The 27,768-nt window shown below is 47.5% G+C and overlaps 1 protein-coding gene across 5 annotated transcripts in view; it reads right to left on the bottom strand.

The window, feature by feature from the left end:
- Nucleotides 1–1,835: 1,835 nt before the first annotated feature.
- The window catches only part of ercc6l2 (excision repair cross-complementation group 6-like 2), a 137,793-nt gene continuing 111,860 nt past the window's right edge, over nucleotides 1,836–27,768 (bottom strand). For 4 of the 5 annotated variants that reach the window (XM_072516736.1, XM_072516738.1, XM_072516739.1 and 1 more), the window contains exons 18-20: nucleotides 22,850–23,004; nucleotides 10,044–10,228; nucleotides 1,836–6,983 (exon numbers count right to left, since the gene is read on the bottom strand). In XM_072516736.1, the coding sequence (XP_072372837.1) occupies nucleotides 6,008–6,983; nucleotides 10,044–10,228; nucleotides 22,850–23,004 (1,316 nt within the window). In that variant the 3' untranslated portion in view covers nucleotides 1,836–6,007. Of the gene's footprint in view, nucleotides 6,984–10,043; nucleotides 10,229–22,849; nucleotides 23,005–27,768 lie in introns of those variants that run through there. The other variant, XR_011949123.1, reaches the window with a different exon arrangement.

Below are 27,768 nucleotides of genomic sequence, written 5' to 3'. Positions count from 1 at the left end.
AGTGCCAACCGGGGCCACCATGTAGCGTGTGGGACCTGGTTGGGCACGGGGATATGCATCATGCTAACATGGGCTTTCACTCCCTGCAGACAATGCATATTGGTATTCAACCAGCTCTGGTGGCCTTCCTCATAGTTGCCGCAGCCCTGGGGGATGCACTGAGGCTATATGAGCTGGAGTGCTTGAGGAGGAGGAAGCTGCAGCAGCGGAGCCTACCCCAGAGGAACAGAAGACATAAGACATAGGAGCAGAATTACGCCCCGCGGCCCATCGAGTCTGCTGCCCCATTCAATCATGGCTGATATTTTTCTCATCCTCATAACCCCTGATCCCCTTATTAACCAAGAACCTATCTATCTCTGTCTTAAAGACACTCAGTGATTGGGGCTCCATAGCCTTCTGCGGCAAAGTGTTCCACAGATTCACATCCAATAAGGATGGAGAGCTCGCTGCCCAACTGGCCGAGGACGAGGTGCAAAGGAGGCTGCATGAGGCCTAGCATGTATCGGCAGTGTCTGACATTCAAGGACCTGCCAGACCGGGCATGGCGTTAGGCTCTGGCTCAGCAGGGGGACAATGTGACATATCCGCCAAATCATAGCACACCTGGCACTGCGGGGGAATGGGTGAGGGCACCCGCTCCCGGCGGCCGTCAAGGTGACTGTCGTCCTGAACGTCTACGCCATGAGTGGAGACTTGTCCGGGATCTCAGAGCTCGGTGCACAGGTGCATCTGTGCCATCACGGAGGCCCTATATGCCCAGTTGGCACAATACATCCATTTCCGTGTTCCCAGCCCATGAGGATGCCTGGGCAGCAGGGTTCGCTGCCATCACTGAGATGCCCCGGGTCTAGGGGGTGATCAATGGGCTGCATGTCGCCCCACAAGCACCTGCAGATGACAGGTCGATCTTCACAAATCAAAAGGAGTTCTACTCGACGAACGTGCAGCTGGTGTGTGACCATCATACTGGGCAGCGTGCACGACGCCTTCATCCTGGCAAACTCAACAGTTCCTGGCTTAAAGGAGCACCCCTGGCTGGGGAGGTTTGGCTCCTGGGCAACAGGTTATTCACTGCGGCCGTGGCTGATGACACCTATCCAGGCCACAGACTGACGCGGAGACCCGCTACAACACCCATGCAACAACCAGGGGCGTGATCGAGCGGTGCTTCGGCATCCTGTGGTTCAAGTGCCGGGACCACTCTGGAGCGGCTCTCCAATATAGCACTGGGAGGGTCGCCCATATCGTGGTGGCCTGCTGCCGCCTCCAAACATCGGGCAATAAAGGGGCGACGTGCTGGATGAGGATGATGACGAATGTCAGTCCTCGTCCGACGAGGAGGATGCAGAGAGGGTGGGAATGAGCCGGACATGGGGTGCTCTGATCGTCTCCAGGTTCACCGACTGTTGGGTGGGAGAGAATGGCCTGGGGCACGGACACCGCATCCCACCTCCACACCTACCACCGCCCTCCCCCCCCCCCCGGCCAACCCCTGCCTGCAACGCTCTCCATGATACATACCTGCCACACTACGGGTTGCGGGCCCACGATTGGCAGTAACAGCGGGTCTGGTCCATGGAATGGAGGATGATGTCAACCTGCTCTGGGTCTCTGCATCGTTTGACACGTCTGACTCCTGCCCATGCTAGCTGGCCATTCCATCACATGGTCCCATCGATTCTCTGGGGTGGGACACCAGAGCGGTGAGTGCTGGCTAAACCTTGGTCCCTGGACCAAGCCCACCCACAATATCCCGCCATCTCCCCTTCCCCTTTGCGGCAAGCCCAGAACAATCCACCCCTCACACCCTTTTGACAGAGCACGGAGGCAGATTGTAACATTGTCCACATGTGTTTAATGTGAAAACATATATACACGCTTGTGCCCTAGCCCCTATCGCTAAACTGTGTCCTGCACCCGTGCCTACCTAACTGGAGTCTACTTTTCTGGCCTTACAGGCCCTAATGTTATGGGTGGATCCCCAGGCGGTACATCAGGAGTGGAGTAGGTCTTCTGTGATTCCTGCCCTCTGAAATGGGTCCCCTTTGGAGCAACAGGGTAGCTGCTTGGGTGTCCCAGGTGGCATGATGCCATCCTGTTCTGCCCACTGCCCATGTGATGCGACCGGGGGGGGGGGGGGGTCCGAAGGGCTGTGCTGTTCCGGCACCTCCCCTGCGGGAGTCACCGGCGCGGGCTCGACAAGCTTGCGGCCATGGAGCACAGGGAGTAGACCACCTCCGTCTGCCACTGCGCCACTTCACGCTGCGACTATGCCACCGCTTTCTGGGTCTGTACCACATCAGCTAGTGACTGCACCATCTCCCTCTGGGACTGGACCACCTCCCTCTGGGTCTGTGCCACGTTGACTAGTGCCTCGGCTGACACTCTCAGCCATGGCCCGCTGTGACTGGGCTATGCTCGTGAGCGGCACTGCAATGCCCAGGTGTCTCTGCAAAACGGTAGTCCTGTCCTGGGCCTCGGTCGACGTCTGCACAGAATGCCCCAAGCCTTGGATATGTTGATCCATGGCCGAAACATTTGCCTCCAAGGACTCCACTATGGATGTCACCCGGGCGGTGTTGGCCTGGGTGGCATGCATGGTCGGCACAACCTCCTGCTCCTGCACGTGGTTGGACTCCTCCAACTGTACCTGCAGGGGCTGGATGACCGTCGACAACCCCTCATGTTGTCCCTGGCTTTGCGACTGTATCTCCACAATCGATGGTTCTGTCTGTTCCAGAAGCCCGTCTGGAAGGCAGCAAGTCCCCGGGGTCGACCCGCCCTCCGACTGTCCGCCACCTCGGAAGTTCTTGCCTCCACCTGCTGTACCGGAGCATGTGTGTGGTGCGCACCAGATAGTGTCCCAGGAGCCTCTTCACTAAAGTGCCCAACCGAGCTGAGTGTCCCTGGACTCGAGCTCCAGGGTGTCCTGGAACACGGGTCAATAACTCCCATTCCTGTCGGTATTGTTCTTGTCGCTGCTCGGCACCTGGGCTCTGACTGTGGCTGGGGTTGGGGACACCTGCAAGATACAAGACAAGATGCATGACTGCATCGCTGGGTGGGGGAGGGGGGGGTTGTGTGAGTGTGGGTTGGTGGTGGGGGCGCTGACACATGTAGCATGGGAAACCACAACTCATCAGGGTGTAGTTTCCTCACCCGATGCCAACCTCCAGCCCGGTGACTGCCCTTTCTTCGGGCCCGCAGACCACGTCCAATGCCCTCTGCTCTGCTGCGGTGATGGGCGGCAGGTCCGGCGGTTGCCCCCCCCCCCTCCCCCCCCCCCCCTCCCGGCGTTTGTGTGCGGCCTTCTCCTAAGGGGTGGCACAGAAACGCAGTGTTAGACAGTCTGACGCATGCAGCCTAGGAGGTGTCAGTGGCCAGGGCACCCAGCCATGGCGGCTGGTATTGGTGCCGGCATGTGCTACAGGATGGAAGATCTCCCGCTCTCCGGGTAGGAGAGTAGGGTTAATGTTGTGTGGGACAGGGGCTGGTGCTAGGGGCACAATGCTGCCTACTCACCCTGGCCGCCCTGAGGAGGTTGTGCAGTTTTATTTGGCACGGTGCTGCCACAGCGCTGACCACCTCTACACCTACGCCCAGGCCCAGGGAACGGCGGCAACTGGCAGCCTCCTTCCCATCCCCGGGATACTGATCCCAGGTCTCTCCTCCATGGCATCCAGTTCCTTATCGGTGAACCCTGAGGCCTCATGTCTTGCTGCCAACTTGTTGGCTGCGATGGCGCGTGTGGGGAGTGAAGTGTGTATATGGGGCTTCAGCTTGTCAGCCTTCCGAGTGGCAATGTCGGACTGGGCGAATCCGCACCGTTTCTCATTGGAATTGATTGTGTTCCATGTGGTGCTGGTGCTTGCCCCTTAACGGTTGTTGAATTGGTCCAGGTGCAGAGACAGTTTTGCTGTTGTTAAACTCCATGAATCCTGCCTCGGCATCAACACTTAGTCTCAGGAATGGAGAATCCGGCGTCATGGCTTTCCAACTTCATAGAAGTTTTTGAGGAAGTGACAAGGAGAATGGTTATGGGTAGTGCAGTGGATGCGGTCTACATGGATTTCTGGAAAGCATTTCATAAGGTTCCACATGGCAGACTGGTCAGAAACGTGAGATATCCTGAGACATAGGGGAAGATAGCAAGTTGGATCCAAAATTGGCTGAGTGACAGGAAACAATGGGTAATGATTGGTGGATGTTTTTGCAAATGGAAACGTTTCCAGTAATGTTCCACAGGGCTCATTGTTGGGGTCCTTGCTGTTTGTTGTGTATTTTAAAGATTTAGATTTAAATGTGGGAAGCATGATTCGGAAATTGCAGATGATACCAAAATTTGGTTGTGTAGTTGATAGTGAAGAGGATAGCTGTCAACTCCAGAAATATAACCATGGTTTCGTTGCGTGGATGGAGAAGTGGCAAATGGAATTTAATCTGGAAAAGTGTGAGGTGGTGCATTTGGGGAGGGCAAAAAAAGCAAGGGAATCTTTAATAAACAGGAAGATATTGAGAGGGGTTGAGGAAGTGAGAGAGCTTAGAGTGTCTGTTCGCTCATCCTTGAAGGTGGTAGGACAGGTTGACAAGATGATCAAGAAAGTAAATGGAATGCTTTCCTTTATTGGGTGAGGTATTGAATACAAAAACAGGGATGTAATGATGGAACTGTGTAAAATGCTGGTTAGGGCATGGCTGTTAATTTTGTGTACAGCTCTGGTCACCACATTATAGGGCGGACATAATTGCTCTGGTGAGAGTGCAGAGGAGGCTTACAAGAATCTTGCCAGGGCTTAAAGATTGCAACTATGAAGAGAGACTAGGGTTGTTTTCCTTAGAACAGAGGAAGCTATTGTGTGACCTAATTAAGTTGTGCAAAATTATGAGAGGCCTCGGCCGGGTAGTTTCCCCGAGCTGAGGTGTCAATTACCGGGGGGGGGGCATTGATTTAAGGTTTTGGTGGAAGGATTAGGGGGCACAGGAGGGAAAGCTTTTTCACCCAGAGGGTGGTGGGTGACTGGAATTCACTGTCTACGTTGGTGGTTGAGGCTGAAATGCTCAACTTATCTAAAAGGTACCTGGATCTGTGCCCAAAGTGCTGTAACCTGCAAGGCTACAGACCAGGTCCTGGAAAATGGGTTAAAATGAGCGGGTATTTCCGTTTTCTCTTTTTATCCGGGTGCAGAAAATATCGGCTGAATGGCCTCTTTCTGCCCTGTAACTTTTCTATGGTTCCCAGACTTAGTCTCATGCATCTTCCTGCATTTCTTCTTCTGTCCATTGCAGCACTGTTGCTGCAGGAACTGGAGAGATGCCAGCTAATCAGGGACTGGATTCTCTGGTCCACAAGCCCTGTGTTTCTCGGCAGCGTGCCCTTCGCTGGCGATGGGATTCTCTACTCCCGCTGCTGCTTGTCAATGGGATTTCCAATTGAAGCCACTCCACGCCACTGCGAAATCCGCGGGCGGGTTGTGCTGCTGGCGGGAACTGAGAATCTCAACGACCGGAGAATTCCAGCCCAGATTGGCCGGTAGGTCTCTAAGGCATGACTTCTTCCTGAGTGAGGGGGCGCACGTCTTGCTAGCAGTTGCTTAACGCTCATTCTAGGCTGAAATGGCTGTGGGACACTCAAGAGTTAGAGTGGACATGTTCCCCGCTGACTCTTCAGATGTCAGGAATCGAGATCCCGCTATCCAAAAACTTCCGGCCATGATCCTTTCTATATAAAATGATAGCTGTGCGTACTGAAAATCCGAAATTATAAAAATGCTCAGATCCTGAGAGTGACAAATTAATTAACATAAAACAAGGAATCAATTGTAAAACTGTCCCAAATGGTGTGGATGCAACAATGCTATTGGGTCTTCTTACCATAACCCATTACTGCCATCAATTGAAATTCAAATAAATTTCTATATTTGAATTTTTCATTTTTATAATTATTCTATTTAAATCAGTTAAATTATTGTTCATGTGTAGGTTTCTGTCACTCTTCTCCATCAAGTTAACTCGCTAAAAATGTGCCCGATGTCGAGGCACCAGAGTCATTCTTTGGTTCACCTTTTTTCCATAAAAACTTGTCATTCTTTTTCCAAAGTGTGTCGTCTGATTTTTCTCCTTTTTTCTTTGATTTCAAACATAAACGCTCTATCACAGATAAATCTGTTGGTGTACTGACATACTCATTGTCACTTTGATTGAGGAAATCCCAGAAATCTTTTGGTTTGCATTTTCCTTTTGGAATGTGCCCTGAAGTCTTTACTGGCTGTGCAGTATGGTTTTTCTTTCTCTCAAACAACGCATCCAGTATTGAGGTGTCACCAAGCAGCTCTGTGATTGAGCTAGTTTTAGACTGTATTGATTCTTGGTTTTTATCGGAGTTGCACTTTGATCCTTCTTCTGGTGGCCCTCTGTCTTCATGGTGCTGCTGACGTTTCACAGCCGCTCGGGAACTTGGCTCTCTCCTGTTTGGTTTACTCTTTGAAAGTACAGTAGTTGGAGAACTTGAAAAATCCACATTGATGCTACTGTCAACACCTTCAGCAAAATGAGTAGAAAAGGATTTGCCCCACATTTTATTAATTTTAATATGAGGCAGTCTTGACTTATCGTCACGTTTTTCTGAAATAACATTATTTTGTGTTTCAAAACATGTCACATCATCTTTCAGATGCTCTGTCCTGAAATGTTTTGTTCTGCCGCCTGATAATCCTTGACTCAAAGAGCTGATTTGTTTTTTCTCCCGACTCTCCGAATGGTCTGTGGCAATACAGACTCTTGAACTTTCCACTGTAGCACCATCCTCAAGGGGAGGTTCTGGGGGCCCGGCTGGCATGATGCCTCTCAGCTCTGGGTACCGGGATGTGTAAAACTCCCTCAGCATTGTCAGCCGATGCTGCGGCGTGCTGCTTAAAACATGCTCTGCAAGATCTTCCACTGAGGCCATGTTGAAATACTCAGCCATTTCAGAGAGTTGTTTTCTGCAACAGGAAGACAATAGCTTTTTCTTCAAACAGGACTATTAAGTAAACAATTCAATATTTAAAGCTACAGTGAAAAAGTGCTACTTCTTCAAAATCTCTTAAAGAGTTAATACTGCCAAATCACTGCTTCTATTTTCTGCCCTCCTCTCCTCCACATTTCCCGCTTCCCTTCCCCGGCCAAATGCTTGACATTGCAACTGAGGTCATCCAATGGCCTAAATAATAATAATAATTTTTATTAGTGTCACTAGTAGGCTTACATTAACACTGCAATGAAGTTACTGCGAAAATCCCCAAGTCACCACATTCCGGCGCCTGTTTGGCGACACAGAGGAAGAATTCAGAACACCCAATTCACCTAACAAGCAGGTCTTTGGGACCTGTGGGAGGAAACCGGAGCACCCAGAGGATACCCACGCAAACACCGGAGATCATGTAGACTCTGCACAGACAGTGGTCCAAGCCGGGAATCGAACCCCGGTCCCTGGCACTGTGAAGCAATAGTGCTAACCACTGTGCTACTGTGCCGCCCATAATCAGCAAGTGGCTCCATTAATACCATTCTTTTCACTTGTGGATATTGATCCAAATATATTTTCTAATTCAGTACAGGTCATGTATTGGTGAATGCTTGCCTGGTACAAACTAGCAAGTGATTGACCCATTTGTGTTGCAACCTGGAAATTAAAAAGCACATTGATCCTTTTTACATTATTGTAAGCGCTTGCTGACCAAATGCTGGCTGAATATTACTTCAATGCCTTCTTAACCTGATATGTTGGATCTCCTGTGGGGTATTTGTAATTATTGAGACAAAGATTAATCCTACCAGATGAATTATTTCCCAAAGACTTTTTGTTGTTGGAGACATAGGGGTCGTGGGGGGAGATTACATTGTACTGGAGAAGCTGAAGGTCATTGAAATCAAATGATACTCCTTAATCCCCACATTAGTATCACCTAATGTACAAATGCAACATATATTCCTAATACTTTTGTCACTTTGCTTTCTAAACGCTGAATAAATCGCATTTGATCCCTCTAAATAATTTGGCATTATTTGGGGCGAATATCATTATGAGACGATAATGGCCTCTCTCAGAAGTCTTCATTTCAAAGCAACTTCATACAGGTTGCAACACATTTGAATCATTAGGAAATAATATGTGGCAAGGGCTGAGTAAGAAAGCTGTACTTATTCAAGGAACCAATCGGAAGCCATTCAAGCTTCAAACTTGTGGTTTATAATCCCACTCAAACCCCATCTTATTAAATTTCAATCTTATCATTTACTTCCAACCAGCCATCATTCTACAAATTAAATATACAGAATGCACATAAGAACATGACCATATCGTGACATGATCAAGATTCAGGGTTGAGGCAAGACTGAACATTTTAGATTACATAAGGGAGAAAGATATACAGGGTTATGATGACAAGAAATGGATGAAGAAGGCTGTGTGCAGCATAAATACTGACACAGACCAGATGGCTGAATAGTCAACATTGTGCCGTATTTTCTGTTCTCCTGCTGATATAAGCTAAGGTGACGCAGACCAGAATGTGTTTCAAAGCAAGATTGTTTGACCAGGAGTCAGGAAAGTCCTATTACCAGTTAGCATATAGTGGTAACAAAATGCTGGACTTCTATTGATACCTCCTTTTTCTCTGTCTCTCTCTCTCTCTCTCCACCTCCCCAGCTGGCTCAGCTGTCACTCGGACATGGATCCAGTGCTTTTTATTGCAATTAGCAATGGTGCAGGAAGTTTAAAAATTCCTCTATCACCTCTTGAATTAGTAACAGAAACACAGCAATAGAAAGGTTTCCGGTCACTTGCTACCATTTTTATGTGTTGGTATTATTTTCAGATCTATGGCTAATCCTATTTGCAAGATTCCTCTGTGGCGGTGGGCAAAAAAAAGTATTTGCCAGGGAATGCTTGCACAGCTGCACCACCGGGTCTCAAGTAGAGACTGCTGTATCTGCATCCGTGGTTTCAGAACCTGTGTGGGCTGCGTGCATTATTCAGCAAAGCACCAGTGAACAGCTGAACATAAACAAAAACTGACCAGGACACATATGTGGCCTTTCAGCTCACCCATGATTACAAAGAAAGGCTCAATTGTCATTTACATATAATCAGTTCATGCCTTAACACATTCATTATTGCTCAATTATTGTATTATGGTGATGGCTGTCAAAACAAGATTTCTTAAATCAGTGATCTAGAAAGTGAGCGCTCTAAATCCTGTACAACGTTTCTTACAAAATTAAGATTTACAGAGAACATAGCGCAACAACGTAATCAGAAATGAGAGGAGCACAATGGCTTCTGGGAAAGTACTGGCCTATTTCTCAAAATGAACCGCTTGCTATTCGGTCTGTCTATCCCTTGCCTGGTTCTACAGTAACTTTGACAGGGTCTGCACTCTGCTATCTACACTACTGTGAAAAAAGGTACTGCCAACCTGAATGGAAACAAAATGGTGAGTGGAAGAATAGGTTCAGCATTTCCTGCACATTATGTAGTTGTCTATCATTTGGCAAATAAATTAATTTGGTACACTGAGTGCGAACAGTCTGAGCTCACATAATCACATAATAATAATCTTTATTGTCACAAGTAGGCTTACATTAATGCTGCAATGAAGTTACTGTGAAAAGCCCCTAGTTGTCACATTCCGGCGCCTGTTTGGGTACACAGAGAGAGAATTTAGAATGTCCAATTTACCTAACAGCACGACTTTCAAAACTTGTGGGAGGAAACCGAAGCACCCGGAGGAAGCCCACACAGACATGGGGAGTACGTGCAGACTCTGCACAGACAGTGACCCAATTCGGGAGTCGAAACTGGGACCCTGGCTCTGTGAAACAAAAGTGCTACCGTGTTCAATTTCTTTCTGGACTCTTGTACATACAAAAGATAGATAAGTTCCTGAAGTGTTACCTGCAGGTGAAAGTATTATATAGCCAGAGATAAAGAGCACAGCTGCCTTAACAAAGAGGAAGTGGGGCCCCTTTGACCTCTGACTTGTGTCTTCATGTTCACTCACCTACAGATTGCTTTGGGTGTTTGTCCAATCAAGAAGGTAATGCCACCTGCTCGGTGTACCTTCACCTCTGTCTGTGCGACAGGATGCAGAAGTGAGAGGGGAGGTAACTTCTGAGTTTCATTCGTTTGATGCTGCTGGGCGGATTTTAGAGAAAAACCAAACGCATCAACAGTTTCTTGAAGTTTCTAAAATAAAAACAGAGGTCAAATACTTTCCAGGATAAAGTCTTAAAATGTTACACAGGATTCAATGTGCTCCAATCTCCAGATAAACAAGTGATTGATCTTAATATTGACTTCCCAAATCTCTTCTCAGTCACCTAACATTGTTTAGAATTTCTAAGTGAATGCCGAGGACCCAGATTCGATCGCGGCTGGGTCACTTTGTCTGGAGTTTGCACATTCTCCACGTGTCTGCGTGGGTCTTACCCCCACAACCCAAAGATGTGTAGGGTAGGTGGATTGGCCATGCTAAATTTCCCCTTTTGGAAAAATTGAACAAAAGGAATTCCTAAGTGAGGCAAAATGCAACATTTGTAATAAATTTAACCCATTTAGTTTTCTTTAATGAATTAAACACAAGTAAATCCTCTGATACATTTTACTTAAAGACTGAGTTTTACATAAACTAGTTACACTTGTATAAAATATGTAGGGCTGGATTCTCCGCTTGGTGGTGTCTGAAGTGAGAATCGCACAAAATGGAAAAAATCTGTTTTGTGCCAGATGCCAATGCCGACTCCATGATCTGGTCCCTTGCTGGCAGCGATATCGATGTTTGCACCTCACACCGACGGATCCATGCAAAACCATCATTTTCATGGATTTTGATATCATTGACAGCTTGTACACTTCATGCTCTGTCCCTCTTAGACAAAGTCATGTGGGCGCGATTTAGTGCAACTGCTTATAAGCGGGGCCTGGGTGCCACGGCTTTGAATGGGGAGCGGGATGGCAAGAAAAATTCTGAAAAAGCCGAAACAATTGTCAGGCTTGCTGGAGGTTAGCTACCAAGGCTGGGGGCAGTAGTGGAGAACAACTTGGTGCCAAGTCCGTGAACTCAGGGTGTTGTCCTCGGGATCCAGGTGGCCTGCCATGCTGCAGTATGTGTTCTAAACATACCCCTCTGGTGCAACTTCTAGGCTCCTGGCTGCTCACACTGCTGAGCGCTCCCCAAGTCCTTTGAATGTTCAGAGAGCCTCTGGCGATCTGGGAGCCCACCAAGGCTGCCCCCTAGACACACTCATACCCCAGCTGTATCATCAATGGTATGGGCGTGGCTGAGCTCAATCGTGGGCCCACCAGGTGTTGGCAATCCTCAGAAGTGCTGTCATACTGCAGAGGAAGCTGGGGATTAGCAGAGCTCACCCCAACCAGAGGATATGTGCACCGTGGCCTATGGAGCCCTCCCTAGTTCTCTGACCCTCTCTGGACAGAGGCTTCACCAATGACCCCCACCCTTCAGGATCGCCAGCTGTCTCCTCCTGGTGAGGGTGGCAGTGCTGACTGCCTCTGCCACCACTTCCCAGGTGGTATTCAGGAGGGCGGGCTTAAGTCTGCGGCCCAACCTGAGGAAGAGGGTGTCCCTCCTCTCCCCAGTGACATGGACTCGGATTCCTGAACGCGGGGGGGGGGTAGGACTTCTCTGAGCCATAATTGTTGCTGCAGTGAGTGTGTTGCAATTGGAGCGCTTAAAAAAAACTCCAGCTATCAGACTCCTTGGCGCTAATTCCTGCCTCAGCAGTTACAACACCCACTGGGCTGGGTATTTCTCTCAATTTGCTCCGGCAGAGTGCTGGCCATTTGCATGCCCTGACTTGCTCACTGAAAGCGAAAGTGTCCCCAACGGAAATGTGAATCGCACGCTATTCAGTCCCGGCGGGAAACCAAACGGAGAATTCCAGCTGTAGTCTTGCTCAGGACTTTCTGACATTTCAGATTGAATTGCTGAATAATTCAATGATTAGTCATGCAACGTGATTGGCTTGGTGCCTTGACTAATGTACCCTCATTCTTACTATATTGGATCACACACTGCCACATGAGGCTTTTAATCTAGTTATTTGTACACATGCTGACAAGTACCCCAATCTTTGGCTTGTATGGCCATCTTAAAAATGTGAGCCACCAAATAATACTTGCCCTTCAATACAACTCAACAGCAAACTACCTGCTAGATGAGACCTGCTTACTCAGGCGCATAAAAGATCCAACAGCATTATTTGGAGAATAGCAGGTTTCCCCAGCGGCTACGCTAATATTATCCCTCAACTGATATCTCTAAAACAAATTATCTTGTAATTTTTACATATCTGTTTATGGGATCTTGCTGTGTGCAAAAAAGCTGTAGAGACTCCTACATTATAACAGTGATTACAAGTGAAAAAGTGCGTCATTGGTTGTAAAGTGCTTTGGAATGCCCTGAGTTTGTGAAATGCACTGCAGAAATGCAAATTCTTCCTTTCTTTTAGAGATCATGGAATCAAACATTTTCACTGTTCAAAATGATATGTCCACCTGAGGATCACCCTGTTTGCTAACAGCCATTAGAAATCTCCCTTCAATCCAGAAAATAATGTTAGCATAACTAATTATATCAGTGGTAATTGCGAGAGAAATAGCAGCAATATCAGAAAGTGGTCTTTGTGCATGTTCTCAATCACTGACTGTGCCAATCCATGCTGCTGGCAGGAGATGGATTCTGTCAGTGAAAGACTGGTTACGGATATTGATATTGGCACAATTACTATTTGAGGGGAAGTGAACTATAATGCTGAATTTGTGCTTTTCAGATGCTGTGTGTTCATTCCGCCCATACAATTTGGAATACCATGAGTTGGAAGGACTGGATCAATTCTGCAAATCACTGTAGCTATCAGCTTGCATTCCTTTGTCTGCAGCCTCTTCAAAATAGAAGACCATTCTTTTACTAGGAGGCTAAAATCTTCCATTAGTTTTGAAAGCGTTAACAATGTTTACCAGTATGGCATTACAGTAAACCATAAGGCAAAGGAAATAAAAACATTCAGAAACAAACATGGTTCAAGCAACCTTATTTAAAAAAAAAAACATTTTATTGAGGTATTTATGATTTTACAACAACAACAAAATAAACAATGTACATGAATTTATAAACATAGTGCAAAAGCCGTCTTCCTCCCTTACAGGCCCCACCTTTACCAACCCCTACTCTAAACTAAGCTAACCCACCGCCCCCTCCCTCTTCTGCTGACGATTAATTTGCTACAAAGAAATCGACGAACGGCTGCCACCTCCGGGCGAACCCTAACATTGACCCTCTCGAGGCAAACTTGATTTTCTCCAAACAGAGAAAGCTAGCCATGTCCGATAGCCAGGTCTCCCACTTAGGGGGCTTTGAGTCCCCCCAAGCTAATAGTATCCGTCTCCGGGCTGCCAGGGAAACAAAGGCCAGAACGTCCACCTCTTTCTCCTCCTGGATTCCCGGATCTTCCAACACTCCGAAAATCGCCACCTCTGGACTCAGTGCCACCCTTATTTTTAACACCGTGGACATGACATCTGTAAACCCCTACCAAAATCCCCTCAGCTTTGGACATGCCCAGAACATGTGGACATGGTTCGCTGGTCCTCCCGCACACCTTGCGCACCTACCTTCCACCCCAAAGAACCTGCTCATCGGTGCCACTGTCATGTGAGCCCGGTAAACGACCTTGAATTGTATCAGGCTGAGCCTGGCACATGTTGTGACTCTACTCAACGCGTCCATCCAGAGACCATCCTCAATTTCTCATCCCAACTCCTCTTCCCACTTGAGCTTCAGCTTCTCCGTCTGCGTCCCCTCTGACCACATGAGTTCCTTGTAGATGTCAGAAACCCTCCCTTCTCCCACCCACACTCTGGAAACTACCCTGTTCTGAATCTCCCTTGGTGGTAGGAGCGGGAAGGTTGAAACCTGCCTACATAGGAAGTCTCGCACCTGCAGGTACCTAAATTTGTTTCCCCTCGCCAATCCAAATTTCTCCTCCATCTCCCTCAGGCTAGGAAAGCTCCCCTCTATCCCCCATCCTCTCAATCCCTGCTCTCTGCCATCTCCGAAACCCTCCACCCATCCTTCCCGGGGCAAACAGGTGATTATTACAGATTGGAGACCACACCGATGCTCCCTCCGCTCCCACATGCCTCCTCCATTGCCCCCAGACCCTCAGGGCCGTCACCACCACAGGGCTGGTGGAATACCATGCCGGCGGGAACGGCAGAGGCACTGTTTTCAACGCCCCCAAGCTGGTGCCCTTGCATGAAGCCGCCTCCACACGCTCCCATACCGACCCTCCCTTCGCTCCCATACCGACCCTCCCCTCACCACCCACTTCCTAATCATGGCTATATTTGCCACCCAATAGTAATTACTGAAATTCAGCAGCGCCAGCCCGCCACCCCCCCCCCAAACACTCCAGCATCCCCTTTTTAACTTGCGGGGTCTTGTCCGCCCATACAAAGCCAGTAATTACCTTATTGACCCGTTTAAAAAAGGACCGTGGAATAAAGATGGGGAGACACTGAAACACAAACAGGAATCTGGGGAGGACCATAATTTTCACTGTCTGCACTCTCCCAGCTAGTGACAGCGGGAGCGCGTCCCACCTCCGAAAATCATCCTTCATTTGGTCCACTAGTCGGACCAGATTTAACTTGTGCAGCCGTTCCCATTCCCGCGCCACCTGGATGCCTAGGTACCGAAAGCATCCACCTACCACTCTAAACGGCAGCTCCCCCAATCGCCTCTCCTGCCCCCTTGCCTGGACTGTGAACATCTCACTTTTCCCCATATTTAGCTTATAACCTGAAAACTGGTCAAATTCCTCCAGAATCCTCATATTTGCTTCCATCCCCTCTAATGGGACCGATGCATAAAGGAGCAGGTCATCTGCGTTAAGCGAGACTCTGTGTTCCACTCCCGCCCGGACCAGCCCCTTGAGGCTCTAAGCGCAATTGCCAGCGGGTCTATGGCTAATGCGAACAACAGTGGGGAGAGGGGGCATCCCTGTCTTGTCTCCCGATGCAGCCTAAAATAGTCCGATGTTGTCCTATTCGTCCGTACGCTCGCCACAGGAGCCTGGTACAGCAACCTGACCCAGTCAATAAAGCCCCGCCCAAATCCAAAACGTCCAAGTACCTCCCACAGATATTCCCATTCTATTCGATCAAAAGCCTTCTCTGCGTCCATTGCGACCACCACCTCCACCTCCCTACCTTCCTGGGGCATCATGATACATTTAGCAACCTTCTTACATTGGCCACCAACTGCCTTCCCTTAACAAACCCCATCTGGTACTCCCCAGTAACGTCCGGAACACAATCCTCAATCCTAAAGGACAAGATTTTGGCCAGCAGTTTGGGGTCCCCATTCAATAGGGATAACGGCCTGAAGGACCCACACAGCTCCGGGTCCTTCTCCCGCTTCAGGATCAATGAAATCGTGGCTTGTAACATCGTCGGGGGAAGCACCCCAAGCTCCCTTGCCTCATTGAACAGCGGCCTCAATATCCCAGATTTTTGTTAATAGAACTCCACTGGATACCCGTCCGGCCCCGGGGCTTTGCCCGACTGCATGGCCTTCAGACTCTCCGCTATCTCTGCCGACCCGATCGAGTCCCCCAGCCCTTCTGAACAGCCCCCCGTCCACCTTCGGGAAATTCAGCCCCCCAAAGAAGTGCCTCATCTCCTCCAGCCTCGCTGGGGGTTCCGACCCAGACAGCCTACTGTAAAACTCCTTAAACGCCTTATTCACCCCTGCGGAGTCTCCAACCAGGTTCCCGTCCCCGTCCTTTACTTTCACTATCTCCCTGGCTGCCTCCCACTTTCTAAGCTTCTGTGCAAGCATTCTGCTGGCCTGCTCTCCATGCTCATAAATCCCCCCCTCGCCTTTCTCAGCTGCTCTACCGCCCTCCCTGTAATTAACAAGCCAAACTCCCCCTGTAGCCTCCGAAGTTCCCTTAAAAGCCCTGCCTCTGGGGTCTCTGCATACCTCCTGTCAACATGTAATATCTCCTTTACCAGTCGGCCAATCTCTACCCTGTCTACCTTCTCCCTGTGGGCCCGTATCGAGATCAGCTCCCCTCTAACCACCGCCTTCAATGCCTCCCAGACCACCGCTGCCGAAACTTCCCCCGTGTCATTCACTTCCAGGTAGTTCTGAATATATTTCCTCAACCGCCCGCACACCTCTTCGTCAGCCAAAAGTCCCACGTCCAGCCTCCATTGCGGGCGCTGGATAATCTCCTTGCTAACCTGTAGGTCAACCCACTGCGGGCCATGATCAGAGATTGTAATCGCCGAATACCCCGTGTCCACCACCCCCGTCAGTAGAGCCCTGCTCAAAATTAAAAAATCAATCCGGGAGTACACTTTCTGCATGTGTGAGTAGAAGGAGAACTCCTTCACTCTCGGCTGCACAAATCTCCATAGGTCCATCCTCCCCATTTGCTCCATGAACCCCTTTAGCTCCTTTGCCATTGCTGGCACCCTGCCCGTCTTTGAACTCGACCAGTCTAGACCAGGGTCAATGCCGGTGTTGAAGTCCCCTCCCATGACCAACGTATGCGAATCTAGGTCCGGGATCTTCCCCAGCATCCTCTTTATAAACTCCACATCATCCCAATTTGGCGCATACACATTTACTAGTACCACCTGCACCCCCTCCAGCTTCCCACTGACCATAATATACCGGCCTCCCACATCCGTAACTATTCTTCCCGCCTCAAATGCCACTCGCTTATTAATCAGGATCGCGACCCCTCTAGTCTTCGAGTCCAGCCCAGAGTGAAAAACCTGTCCGACCCATCCCTTCTTTAATCTAATCTGATCAGCTACTCTAAGGTGCGTTTCCTGTAGCATTACCACGTCCGCCTTCAGTCCTCTCAGATGCGCGAACACGCGTGCCCTCTTAACCGGCCCATTTAGTCCTCCTACATTCCAGGTGATCAGCCTAGTTGGGGGGCTCATCGCTCCCTCCCCTTCGCCGATCAGCCATCACCTTTCTTGGGCCAGTCTCCAGCCTGCGCCCCACCTCTCAACTGGCCCGCCCCAGGCAGTCTCCTCCCCCGACCTCCTCTCTGTCCCTCAGCAAAAGTCCCTCCCTCGTTAGCAGAACATTCCCCCCCCGCCCCCTAGTAACAGCATAATGTAAATCAAGCCTAACATCTGCTCACCCCCCACTGCGCTTCCGTGAGCTAGCCCGCCCAGCTAGCTTGGTGGCCCCCGCCCCTGGCGCCAGACATTCTCACACTTATTGTTCCCTCCCCACCCTTCCCCCTCCGCTCATACACACATACTCAAACGAAAAACCAGTCCCAACGCAATTTCCCTGGAAAAAAAAAAGACCGATAACCAAAGAAAAGATCAAACAGGCGATCCAACATCTAGCAAACACACCTCCATCCCCCATCAGTCCAAATGTTAACTTTAACTCACTCAGCTCTGCAACTCGCCCCAAATCAATACAGAAGGCATTACAAATAACTTCCAACAAACGAAAAACAAGAAACTTTTTTTAAAAAACGTGAACGTTGCAGCAAAGTTCAAAGTCCTCAGTCCGCCACCAGTCCTTTCCTTTTTGCGAAGTCCACCGCTTCCTAGGGTGACTTGAAATAAAAATATTGCTCCTCATACGTGACTCAGAGACGGGCCGGATACAGCAGTCCAAACTTCACCTTTTTCTTAAAAAGGGTCGACTTTATCTGATTGAACCCCCTCTTCTCCTGGCCACCTCTGCACTCAGGTCCTGATAGATCCGCAGGATACTGTTCTCCCATTTACAGCTCCGTGTCTGCCTGGCCCACTGTAAAATAGGCTCCGTATCCAAGTACCTGTGGAATCTTACCACCATTGCCCTTGGAGGGTCCCCCACTCGCGGCTTCCTCGCGAGCGCTCTGAGCCCTGTCCACCTCCAAGGGTCGGGAGAACGTCCCATCCCCCAGCAGCTTCTCGAACATGTCCACTTTGTATGCCCCAGCGTCCGATCCTTCGGACCCCTCCGGGAGACCGACAATTCTCAGGCTCTGCCGACGGGACCTATTCTCTAGGTCCTCCACCTTCTTCAGGAGCCTTTTTTGCTGGTCTCTCAGCATCACCACCTCCAACTCCACCGCAGTTTGATGTTCCTCCTGCTCAGCCAGCGCCTTCTCTACTTTCTGGATTGCCCGATCTTGGGCCTTCAATCTGAGCTCCAACCGCACAATTGATTCTTTAATAGGGTCCAAGCATTCGTGCATCTGCTTGGTGAAGCCCTCCTGGATTAATTGCATCAGCTGCTCCGTTGACCGCCGGGTCGACAAGCCAGGACTCCGGTCATCTGCCATGCTTTATCCCGCAGCAGCTTCAGCCCAAGCCTTCTCTGTTCGTCTGTTTCTCCCTTTGCGAGCACTTCTAGTCCGCCTCTCCATGCACCGATGTGGGAATCCAATCAACAATTGCCTCTATCATCAATTTTCCAATCAAGTCCGGTAAACAAATCGAGGGAAAAGGTCCAAAGGTCGGACCCGAGCGGGAGCCACCAAATGTGCGACCTACTCCTTCATAGCCGCCCCTGGAAGTCCCAAGCAACCTTATTAACCAGCCCAAAAATTACATTCAGTGAAACAAGGGGCGGAAACATAAATACATTTGGTCCTATTGATTCAGGAGAGTTCACTTGGTGGGATAAAAGTAAATATGGAAACCTGCTGAGATCCATACAAAAGGCCTATTCTGGTGCCTTTACTATTTAATCGGTGACCCCAATTATTTTTGTTTCACCCAGGTAAAGATTCATACAGAACACCAGAAAACTGTGTGTGGAGATAAAGATGGAGCGGTATCGCTGCTAGCTCTGTTCAATGAAATAACATAATTTAAAAAACTTAATTCTGAGCACAAAAAGCCAGAATACATGATATGCTGTTTTACAATAATGTGGTCTCTTGTACTGCTGCAGCAATAAATCACACACCTAATGCTTTCACACTGGCTGTGTTTCTATTCAATTGTGGAAGACCTGCAGCAGAGCCTATCTTTGGAAAATCCGTCTGCTATGATCAGAATTAAAACAAAGATATAACAAAAACAGCTCAACTTGTAGCATATGCAGCTACATCAAATATGATAATTTAGCATAAAGCTTAACGATCAACCCCCCATTACAGGAAGTTTGTGGGTTATATTGAATACAGCTACTAAGCATGTGTTCTGAATTTTGTTACAATTGGTAATACAATATAAAATCTGATATTGTACGTGCCAAGTTTTTACTGGTGGTTGTTTTCTTGTTTTAAGTTCATGATCTGGTAGAATAAAATGAACTCCTGAGAGTTGAAAGATATAGGAAGATGGACCTACTTCCATATGTAACCAACAGGAAAAGGGTGTCTAGACACTCAGCACCTAAAGGAGCCTTCTAATTGATGAATAATAGTGAAATGTTTAAGAGTTTGATTAAAAATCTGCTACTGAGACCAATGTCAAAATCTATTGTATTGACATCAGGCTGACTAACTCCTCTGAGTCAATTTTGTGGCCAAGCCAGCAATCCTGACAATTTGAATAACGATATTAAACACTGTTATCAAAAAGCAGGGTCAGACAGGATGCAGAAATCTTTACAAATTCGCTTTGAAACGTTTTTTTCAATACACACTTTGGCAACCTACATTTCATAAAAATTACATTTCAAACATGCCCAAACAAAATTTATGCTCTTCGAACAGTTATGTAGAAGTGCTCAGAATATCTGTTGTCTACTGACTGGCAGTGAGCCATAGCCAATGACTTTCTGTCACACACCTCGACAACAAGTAACCCGAGTCAAGAGCTTACTGCTAATCTAGGTTTGTTGCAAGTCTTCTCCTGATTTTCCTTATCAACTCCTGCTGTGAACACAATGGGCTGTAAAAATATTTATCAGATTGGCCAGGTTTTGTTCAAATGTGCAAAACTTGTGTTGACCTATAATAAAAACAGATATAGGGTTGGATTTTCCCATCCTATCAGGTGCCGAAGTGCATCGGGCTTTAAAAATGGCAAGAGGGATTTGCTTCCAAGATTTTTACCCTCATTCCCAGCATCGGCAATTATTAGTGGCACGGGATGGGGTAGGTCAGGAGCCTACATGCTCCCAGCACCATTGCAGAAGTGGGCATTTCAGACTTTTTGCAATTTTCATGGAGTCAGGTCAATTTTGGAAGATAACTGATTCATGCCAGCGCAGAGGTATCATGAGCCATGGTTTGAAATTGGGAACCATATGAAAGGTAAATTAAAAATCTGTTGTCAACTTCATATGTCATAATAAATGATGTATCATAAGTTAGGTATGTTTTGATAATGTAACTGATCATTAAAAAAATGTGTTTGCCAGGTTGGCATTTCTGATATCAGGCAAGCTGTGAAGGCAATGAGCAGCATTGTGAATGTGGAAAATGTTTTCAGATGCATTAGAGTACATTAGCCATTGGACTAAATGCTACAATACATTGTACAATCATGAAATCCAGATCTGATGGTGTGAATTGTGTCTCAAGGTTTTGTTGTTTTCCTTGAAGATCAGCTCAGCAATCTGTTTGGCTGTTTCAAAGCTTTGACAGACAGCTGAGCTTTTGCTCGTCTTCAAACGCTTTAATGGAGTCAGCTCAGGAGAGTCTGTTGACACAGTTGTTCAGTGGAATCTCAATATGTATGCTTGTCTGACTTCCAAATCCACTAATGGATTCTGTTCAGCATGGGTTGTTGACACAGCTGTCAGTGGAATGTGAGCTTGGTTATTTTGATAGATTTATGAGCTGATCAGAGGATTAATTTTTTTTTTAATGGAATTCAAGTAACGTTTGTTTTAACAAGTCTATGAGCTTTTCAAGTTCTTCCCAATATTATTACTGAGCTTGTCAGTTTTGTTTATGATGGATACTGGTTGAGTGGATTGTGGGAGCATGGGGGAGAGGTGGGGTCAGGGAAGTATGGGGCTGAGGGATGCAGGACATTGAGGGTTAGAGGGCCTCACATTCATCTCATGGGCCAATGTATCAGTGAACGGAGGTGAGCCTTTTAACTTGGCTGCCTTGGCATTAGCCTGCCTCTGTCTCAGGCTTGCTGCTGACTCCAGCCCGTCCCTGACTCCCTGCCACAGCCAGTCTGGAGGCAGGACTGTGGCGTTAGGAAATCTCCTGACTACCGATTGCCACCTCCAAGTGAAATTCCGGTCTGTAATTTCCTGGTTTCTGACCTAATCTATGGTGCATACCAAATTCACGCTGTAATATCACTGTTAGCAGGAGGTGGCAGGAGCAGGAACCCCTCCATCCTTGTTAACAAGGAACCTCCCTCCTTGTTACCACATTTCTATTACCACAGACAATTACAAACCACATTTCTATTACAACAGACAATAATGTTGAGTAGAATTACGATCTTTGTAATTCACTTTCTTATTTCTCTAAATAAATTATTTATTTTGCACGAAGCAATCAGTTAAAACAGAGGTGCTGCTTGCCTACAAAAAACACTGTACTAAACAGGGAAATAAATGTTCACAGGAACATAAGATAAGGACCAGGCTATTCAGCCCTCAATTAGACTGTGCTGGATTTGTATCTTAACTTCAACAATTTGCCTATGTCTGTAGTAACCTTTCATACCCATGCCTGACAAAAATTCAGTTGTATTTATAAAGAGATCCCAGTATGCTGTTACCAACCTACATTCAGTGCTTTGATAGCTTTACACATATCTAGTCTTTTTCACATAAACTTTTAGACAGGAAAGAGATAATGCTGGAAAATCTCAGCAGGTCTGGCAGCATCTGTAGGGAGAGAAAAGAGCTAACGTTTTGAGTCTGATGTCTTTTTGTCAAAGCTTTGACAAAGGGTCATCTGGACTTGAAACGTTAGCTCTTTTCTCTCCCTGCAGATGCTGCCAGACCTGCTGAGATTTTCCAGCATTTTCTCTTTCGTTTCAGATTCCAGCATCTGCAGTAATTTGCTTTTCAACCTTTAGACAATTCCTCTTGTTTTTAAAAATTTTAAACGGACAGATTGGACAATATTAAAGTAACACTGCTTTTGGCAATCTATCAATCATACCACTAGGCTGTACGAGAATGGGTCCAGTGGTGATGGTTATACTGAAAAAGCTGGGGCTTTTCTCCTTAGAGTAGTAAAGTTCTGGCCATTATGTTTTTTTCAAATAAATTTAGAGTACCCAGTTATTTTTTCCAATTAAGGGGCAATTTAACGTGGCCAATTCACCTACCCTGCACATCTTTAGCCAACTTTTTCCATATTTAAAAGCTTTTTCTTGACATTTCAGCTCCTACCGTGACTGCATTTACATGCCCATCTTTATTTTGCTGTACGTATCATTTTTAGAAAGCGATTTAATTTCAGTGCTTTTCATTTCCTGCAAGTATTTTTAACGTGATTTACTGCTTGGACAGCTTGATAACATCACTGCAACTTACTGCAGGGAATCCCCATTAAAAAATGCTGCAATTCACAGCATGGAGAGGTAACATTTTCACCACAGAGATCATTAAGTCTCTCAGTGAGACTGTCTTCAAGGACAGTGGTGAGCACCCTTGCTTCACTGCTGACTACAAAATCCAGGCCGACAGAATGGCAAAGCCATGAAAATCTAGTCAGATCATTTTGGAACCCATATTAACTTCCTTCAGTGATCGGTGTTATTGAGAACTAGATAGCCACATTAATAAATGCAATTCTATAAACTCATTAATAAAATTATTAAATGGTACAAAGCAATTAATATACATAAAATGATACTATTCACTCGCCATTTTACCTGACTAGTGTGGACTGCTACATTGGCAGGTATCTGGGAATATTGTTTCAGCTCAAATACATCGCGAATTGCAGTATGACTCATTTGATTTTCAGCCTTGCTGGATCCAATCACATGTTGGTTTGAATGAATGAAAGCCACTTCCTGGACGTCACCTAATAATTAAAACATTAAATATCAGTTAACTGTAACCCTGTCACTTATAACCATTTTAAAAGAAACATCTCTCATGGGAATTACGTTTTGTACCTTGCACACCAGTTTCATATAAAAGCAAGATTTTTCTAGTTTATCTTTTCACCTAGTTTGGTTAAACTCAAATCCACTTTACACTGATGGAAGAATTATTGGTTAAAATGCACTGTGGTGCTCCTCAGTTGATCAAAATGGATTTGAATTTTGAAACCCCAAACAGCCAGTTCTCACTTACTTTCTCAGACTGCTAACATCCTTGTATTTATTTAGAAAAAGCCTCCAATCCATTTGCATTCAATGCATGTTATTTATTTCTGCAAGAATATGGCTTCTTCAATAATATTTAACAGAAACATTATTTAAAATCTTTACCAGGCATATCACGTCAGCACAGTGGTTAGCACTGCTGCTTCACAGCGCCAGGGACCCGGGTTTGATCCCTGGCTTGGGCCACATTGTGGAGTCTGCACGTTCTCCCTGTGTCTGCGTGGGTTTCCTCCGGGAGCGAAGGTTTCCCCCCTAAGTCCCGAAAGACATGCTTGTTAGGTGAATTGGACATTCTGAATTCTCCCTCAGTGTACCCGACCAGGTGTCAGATTGTGGCGATTAGGGGATTTTCACAGTAACTTCATTGCAGTGTTAATGTAAGCCTACTTGTGACAATAATGAAGATTATTAAATCATATTCTGTTTGTGACCTGATTTAATTGATTCCCAGCATCAGCTGCATAGCATCATAGAAACCCTACAGTGCAGAAGGAAGCCATTCAGCCCATCAAATCTGCACTGACTTTCTGAAAGAGTATTCCACTCAAACTCAGCTAGAGAGGCAGTGGCATACTGGTATTGTCACTGGGCGAGTAATCCAGAGACCCTGGGTAATGCTCTTGGGACCTAGGTTGGATTCCCACCAGGGCAGATGGAATTTGAATTAATAAAAATCTGGAATTAAAAGTCTAATGATGACCATGATTGTTGTACAAATCCATCTGGTTCACTAATGTCCTTTAGGGAAGGAAATCTGTCGTCCTTACCTGGTCTGACCTACATGTTACTCCAGAGCCACAGCAATGTGGTTGACTCTTAAATGTCCTCAGGGATGGGCAATAAATGTTGGCCCAGCCAGCGACGCCCACATCCCATGAACAAATTTTTAAAAAATCATTTCCCCTCCCTATCCTAATAACACCGTAGCCTAACCTACACATCCTTTTTGAAAACTAAGGGACAATTTAGCATAGCCAATCCACCTAACCTGTACTCTTTGGACTGTGGGAAGAAACCAGAGCACCCGGAGGAAATGCACGCAGACAAAGGGACATCTGAATTCGGGTCCCTGGCGCTGGGAGGGAGCAGCGCTAACCACTGTGCCACCGAGTCGCCCAATTGAATACACTCGGCAATCAAATTAAGGAATTATTTGTTTTAAAGTTGGAGCAGCAAGCCATTTCCTTTTTTCGCCCTAGCTGAGATTAAGAATCATACACATTCTGGCACATTCACATTGCAGGGAACAGAAAGACTGACACTAAGAGTTTCGACAGATATGTGAAGAGAAAGAGATTGGTAAAGAGGTGTAGGCCCACTACAGACAGAAACAGGGGAATGCATAATAAGGGACAAAGAAATGGCTGAGCAATTGAATACAGACTTTGGTTCTGTCTTCACAAATGAGGACTCAAATCTGGGGCGACATTCTCCGACCCCCCGCCGGGTCGGAGAATCGCCGGGGGCTGGCGTGAATCCCGCCCCCGCCGGTTGCCGAAGTCTCCGGCACCGGATATTCGGCGGTGGCGGGAATCGCGCCGCGTCGGTTGGCGGGCACCCCCGCTCGATTCTCCGGCCCAGATGGGCCGAAGTCCCGCCGATAAATTGCCTGTCCCGCCGGCGTAAATTAAATCACCTACCTTACCGGCGGGACAAGGCGACGTGGGCGGGCTCCGGGGTCCTGGGGGGGGAGGGGCGCGGGGAGATCTGACCCCGGGGGGTGCCCCCACGGTGGCCTGGCCCGCGATCGGGGCCCACCGATCCGCGGGCGGGCCTATGCCGTGGGGGCACTCTTTCCCTTCCGCCTCCGCCACGGTCTCCACCATGGCGGAGGTGGAAGAGACTCCCTCCACTGCGCATGCGTGGGAAACTGTCAGCGGCCGCTGACGCTCCCGCGCATGCGCCGCCCGGAGATGTCATTTCCGCGCCAGCTGGCGGGGCAACATAGGCCGTTTCCGCCAGCTGGCGGGGCGGAAATTCCTCCGGCGTCGGCCTAGCCCCTCAATGTTGGGGCTTTGCCCCCAAAGATGCGGAGCATTCCGCACCTTTGGGGCGGCGCGATGCCCGTCTGATTGGCGCCGTTTTGGGCGCCAGTCGGCGGACATCGCGCCGTTTCCGGAGAATTTTGCCCCAGATCCCAGAAATGTTGGAGTATGAAAGGTTTAGTGAGAGGGAGGAACTGAGGGAGATCAATATTAGTAGAGAAATGGTGCTGGGAAAACTGATGGGATTGAAAGCGGATAAATCCCCAGGACCTGTGAAACTGCATCCCAGAGTGCTTAAGGAGGAGGCTCTGGAAATAGTGGATGCATGGTGGTCATCTTCCGGGATTCTATAGACTCTGGAACTGTCCCTGCAGATTGGAGGGTAGCTCACGTCACTCTGATATTCAAAAAGGGAGGTAGAGAGAAAGCAGGGAATTATAGACCAGTAAGCCAAACATTGGCAGTGGGGAAAAAGCTTGAATCCATTATCAAGGACTTTATAGCGGAACATTTAGAAAGCAGTGGCAGGATCAGTCAGAGTCAGCATGGATTTATGAAGGGAAAATCATGCTTGACAAATCTGTTGGAATTCTTTGACGATGTAACCAGTACAGTTGACAAGGGGGAGCCAGTCGATGTGGTATATTTGGACTTTCAGAAGGCGTTTGACAAAGTCCCGCATCAGAGATTATTGTGCAAAATTAAAGCGCATGGGATTGGGGAAATGTATTGAGGTGGATAGAAAACTGGTTGGCAGATAGGTAACAAAGAGTAGGGATTAATGGGTCCTTTTCAAATTGGCAGGCAGTAACCAGTGGGGTACCGACAGGGATTGGTGCTGGGACCCCAGCTATTCACAATATATATGAATGATTTGGATGAGGGAACAAAATGTAACATCTCAAAGTTTGCAGATGATACCAAATTAGGTGGGAGGGTGAATTGTGACGAGGATGCAGGGATCCTACAAGATCTGGACAGGTTGGGCGAGTGGGCAAACCAATGGCAGATGCAGTATAATTTGGATAAGTGTGAGGTTATCCAAGTGTGAGGGGCTGGTTTAGCACAGGGCTAAATAGCTGGCTTTTAAAGCAGACTAAGGCAGGCCAGCAGCGCGGTTCAATTCCCGTACCAGCCTCCCCGAACAGGCGCCGGAATGTGGTGACTAGGGGCTTTTCACAGTAACTTCATTTGAAGTCTACTTGTGACAATAAGCAATTTTCTTTTCATTTCATTTCATTATTCATTTTGGAAGCAAAAGCAGGAAGGCAGATTACGACCTGAATGGTTGTAAATTGGGAGCGGGGAGTGTGCAGCGGGACCTGGGTGTCCTTGTGCACCAGTCGCTGAAGGTAAGCGTGCAGGTGCAGCAGGCGGTAAAGAAGGCTAATGGTATGTTTGCCTTCATTGCAAGAGGTTTCGAGTATAGAAGCAGGGATGTGTTGCTGTAATTGTACAGGGCCTTGGTGAGGACACACTTGGAGTATTGTGTGCAGTTTTGGTCTCCTTCTCTGAGGAAGGATGTTCTTGCTTTCGAGGGAGTGCAGCGAAGGTTTACCAGATTGATTCCAGGGATGGCGGGACTGTCATATGAGGAGAGATTGACTAGGTTGGGATCGTTCTCGCTGGAGTTCAGAAGAATGAGGAGGGATCTCATCGAGACTTCTAACAGGACTAGACAGGGTGTGTCCAGAACCAGGGATCACAGCCTGAGGATTCAGGGTAAATCATTTCGGACAGAGATAAGGAGACATTTCTTCACACAAAGAGTGGTGAGCCTGTGGAATTCATTACCACAGAAAGTAGTTGATGCTAAAGCTTTGAATATATTCAAGAGGCGGCTGGTATAGCACTTGGGGAGAATGGGATCAAAGGCTATGGGGAGAAAGCAGGATTAGGCTATTGAGTTGGATGATCAGCCATGATCGTGATGAATGGCGGAGCAGGCTCGAAGGGCCAAAAGGCCTCCTCCTGCTCCTATCTTCTATGTATGTATGTAACTGTGGTAGTTTTTGCTTAGCACTGACATTACGATTAAAGAGGTAGCTTTTGGGTACTATCTTGCAATGGCAGTGCATGCCTGAACAAAGAGATGCAAGGATAGACAGGAAATGGTCCTTGAGCCTTATCTATATATTTGGGACAGGTCTTCAGGAACTAAAGATTAATCTGCTGGATGCTGCGGTGAGCAACCCAGGAGACAAATCATAACAACAGAAAAAAATTTCCATTTAAGACTTTTTAAATTAATTATAAAAATATTGACCAAGATAAAAGGTTTTGACTGGATAGAGTGGTTGGAAACAGAGGTTCATATGATGGGATCTCCAGGAGTATGTCCAGCCAGAGTTGACAACCATATACAGGATGACCAGGTGGTACCATGGCTTGTCTCCATATTGATTACCAAGTCTATGGAAATGGAAAATCAGGGGCATTCCTGCTGTTCCTGGATCCAGAGTACTCTTCTTT

The sequence above is a fragment of the Scyliorhinus torazame genome, chromosome 9, assembly GCF_047496885.1.
Source record: "Scyliorhinus torazame isolate Kashiwa2021f chromosome 9, sScyTor2.1, whole genome shotgun sequence".
Lineage (NCBI taxonomy): Eukaryota > Metazoa > Chordata > Chondrichthyes > Carcharhiniformes > Scyliorhinidae > Scyliorhinus > Scyliorhinus torazame.
Note: the sequence above shows the minus strand (reverse complement) of the source record. Positions and strands in the feature narration are given on the sequence as shown.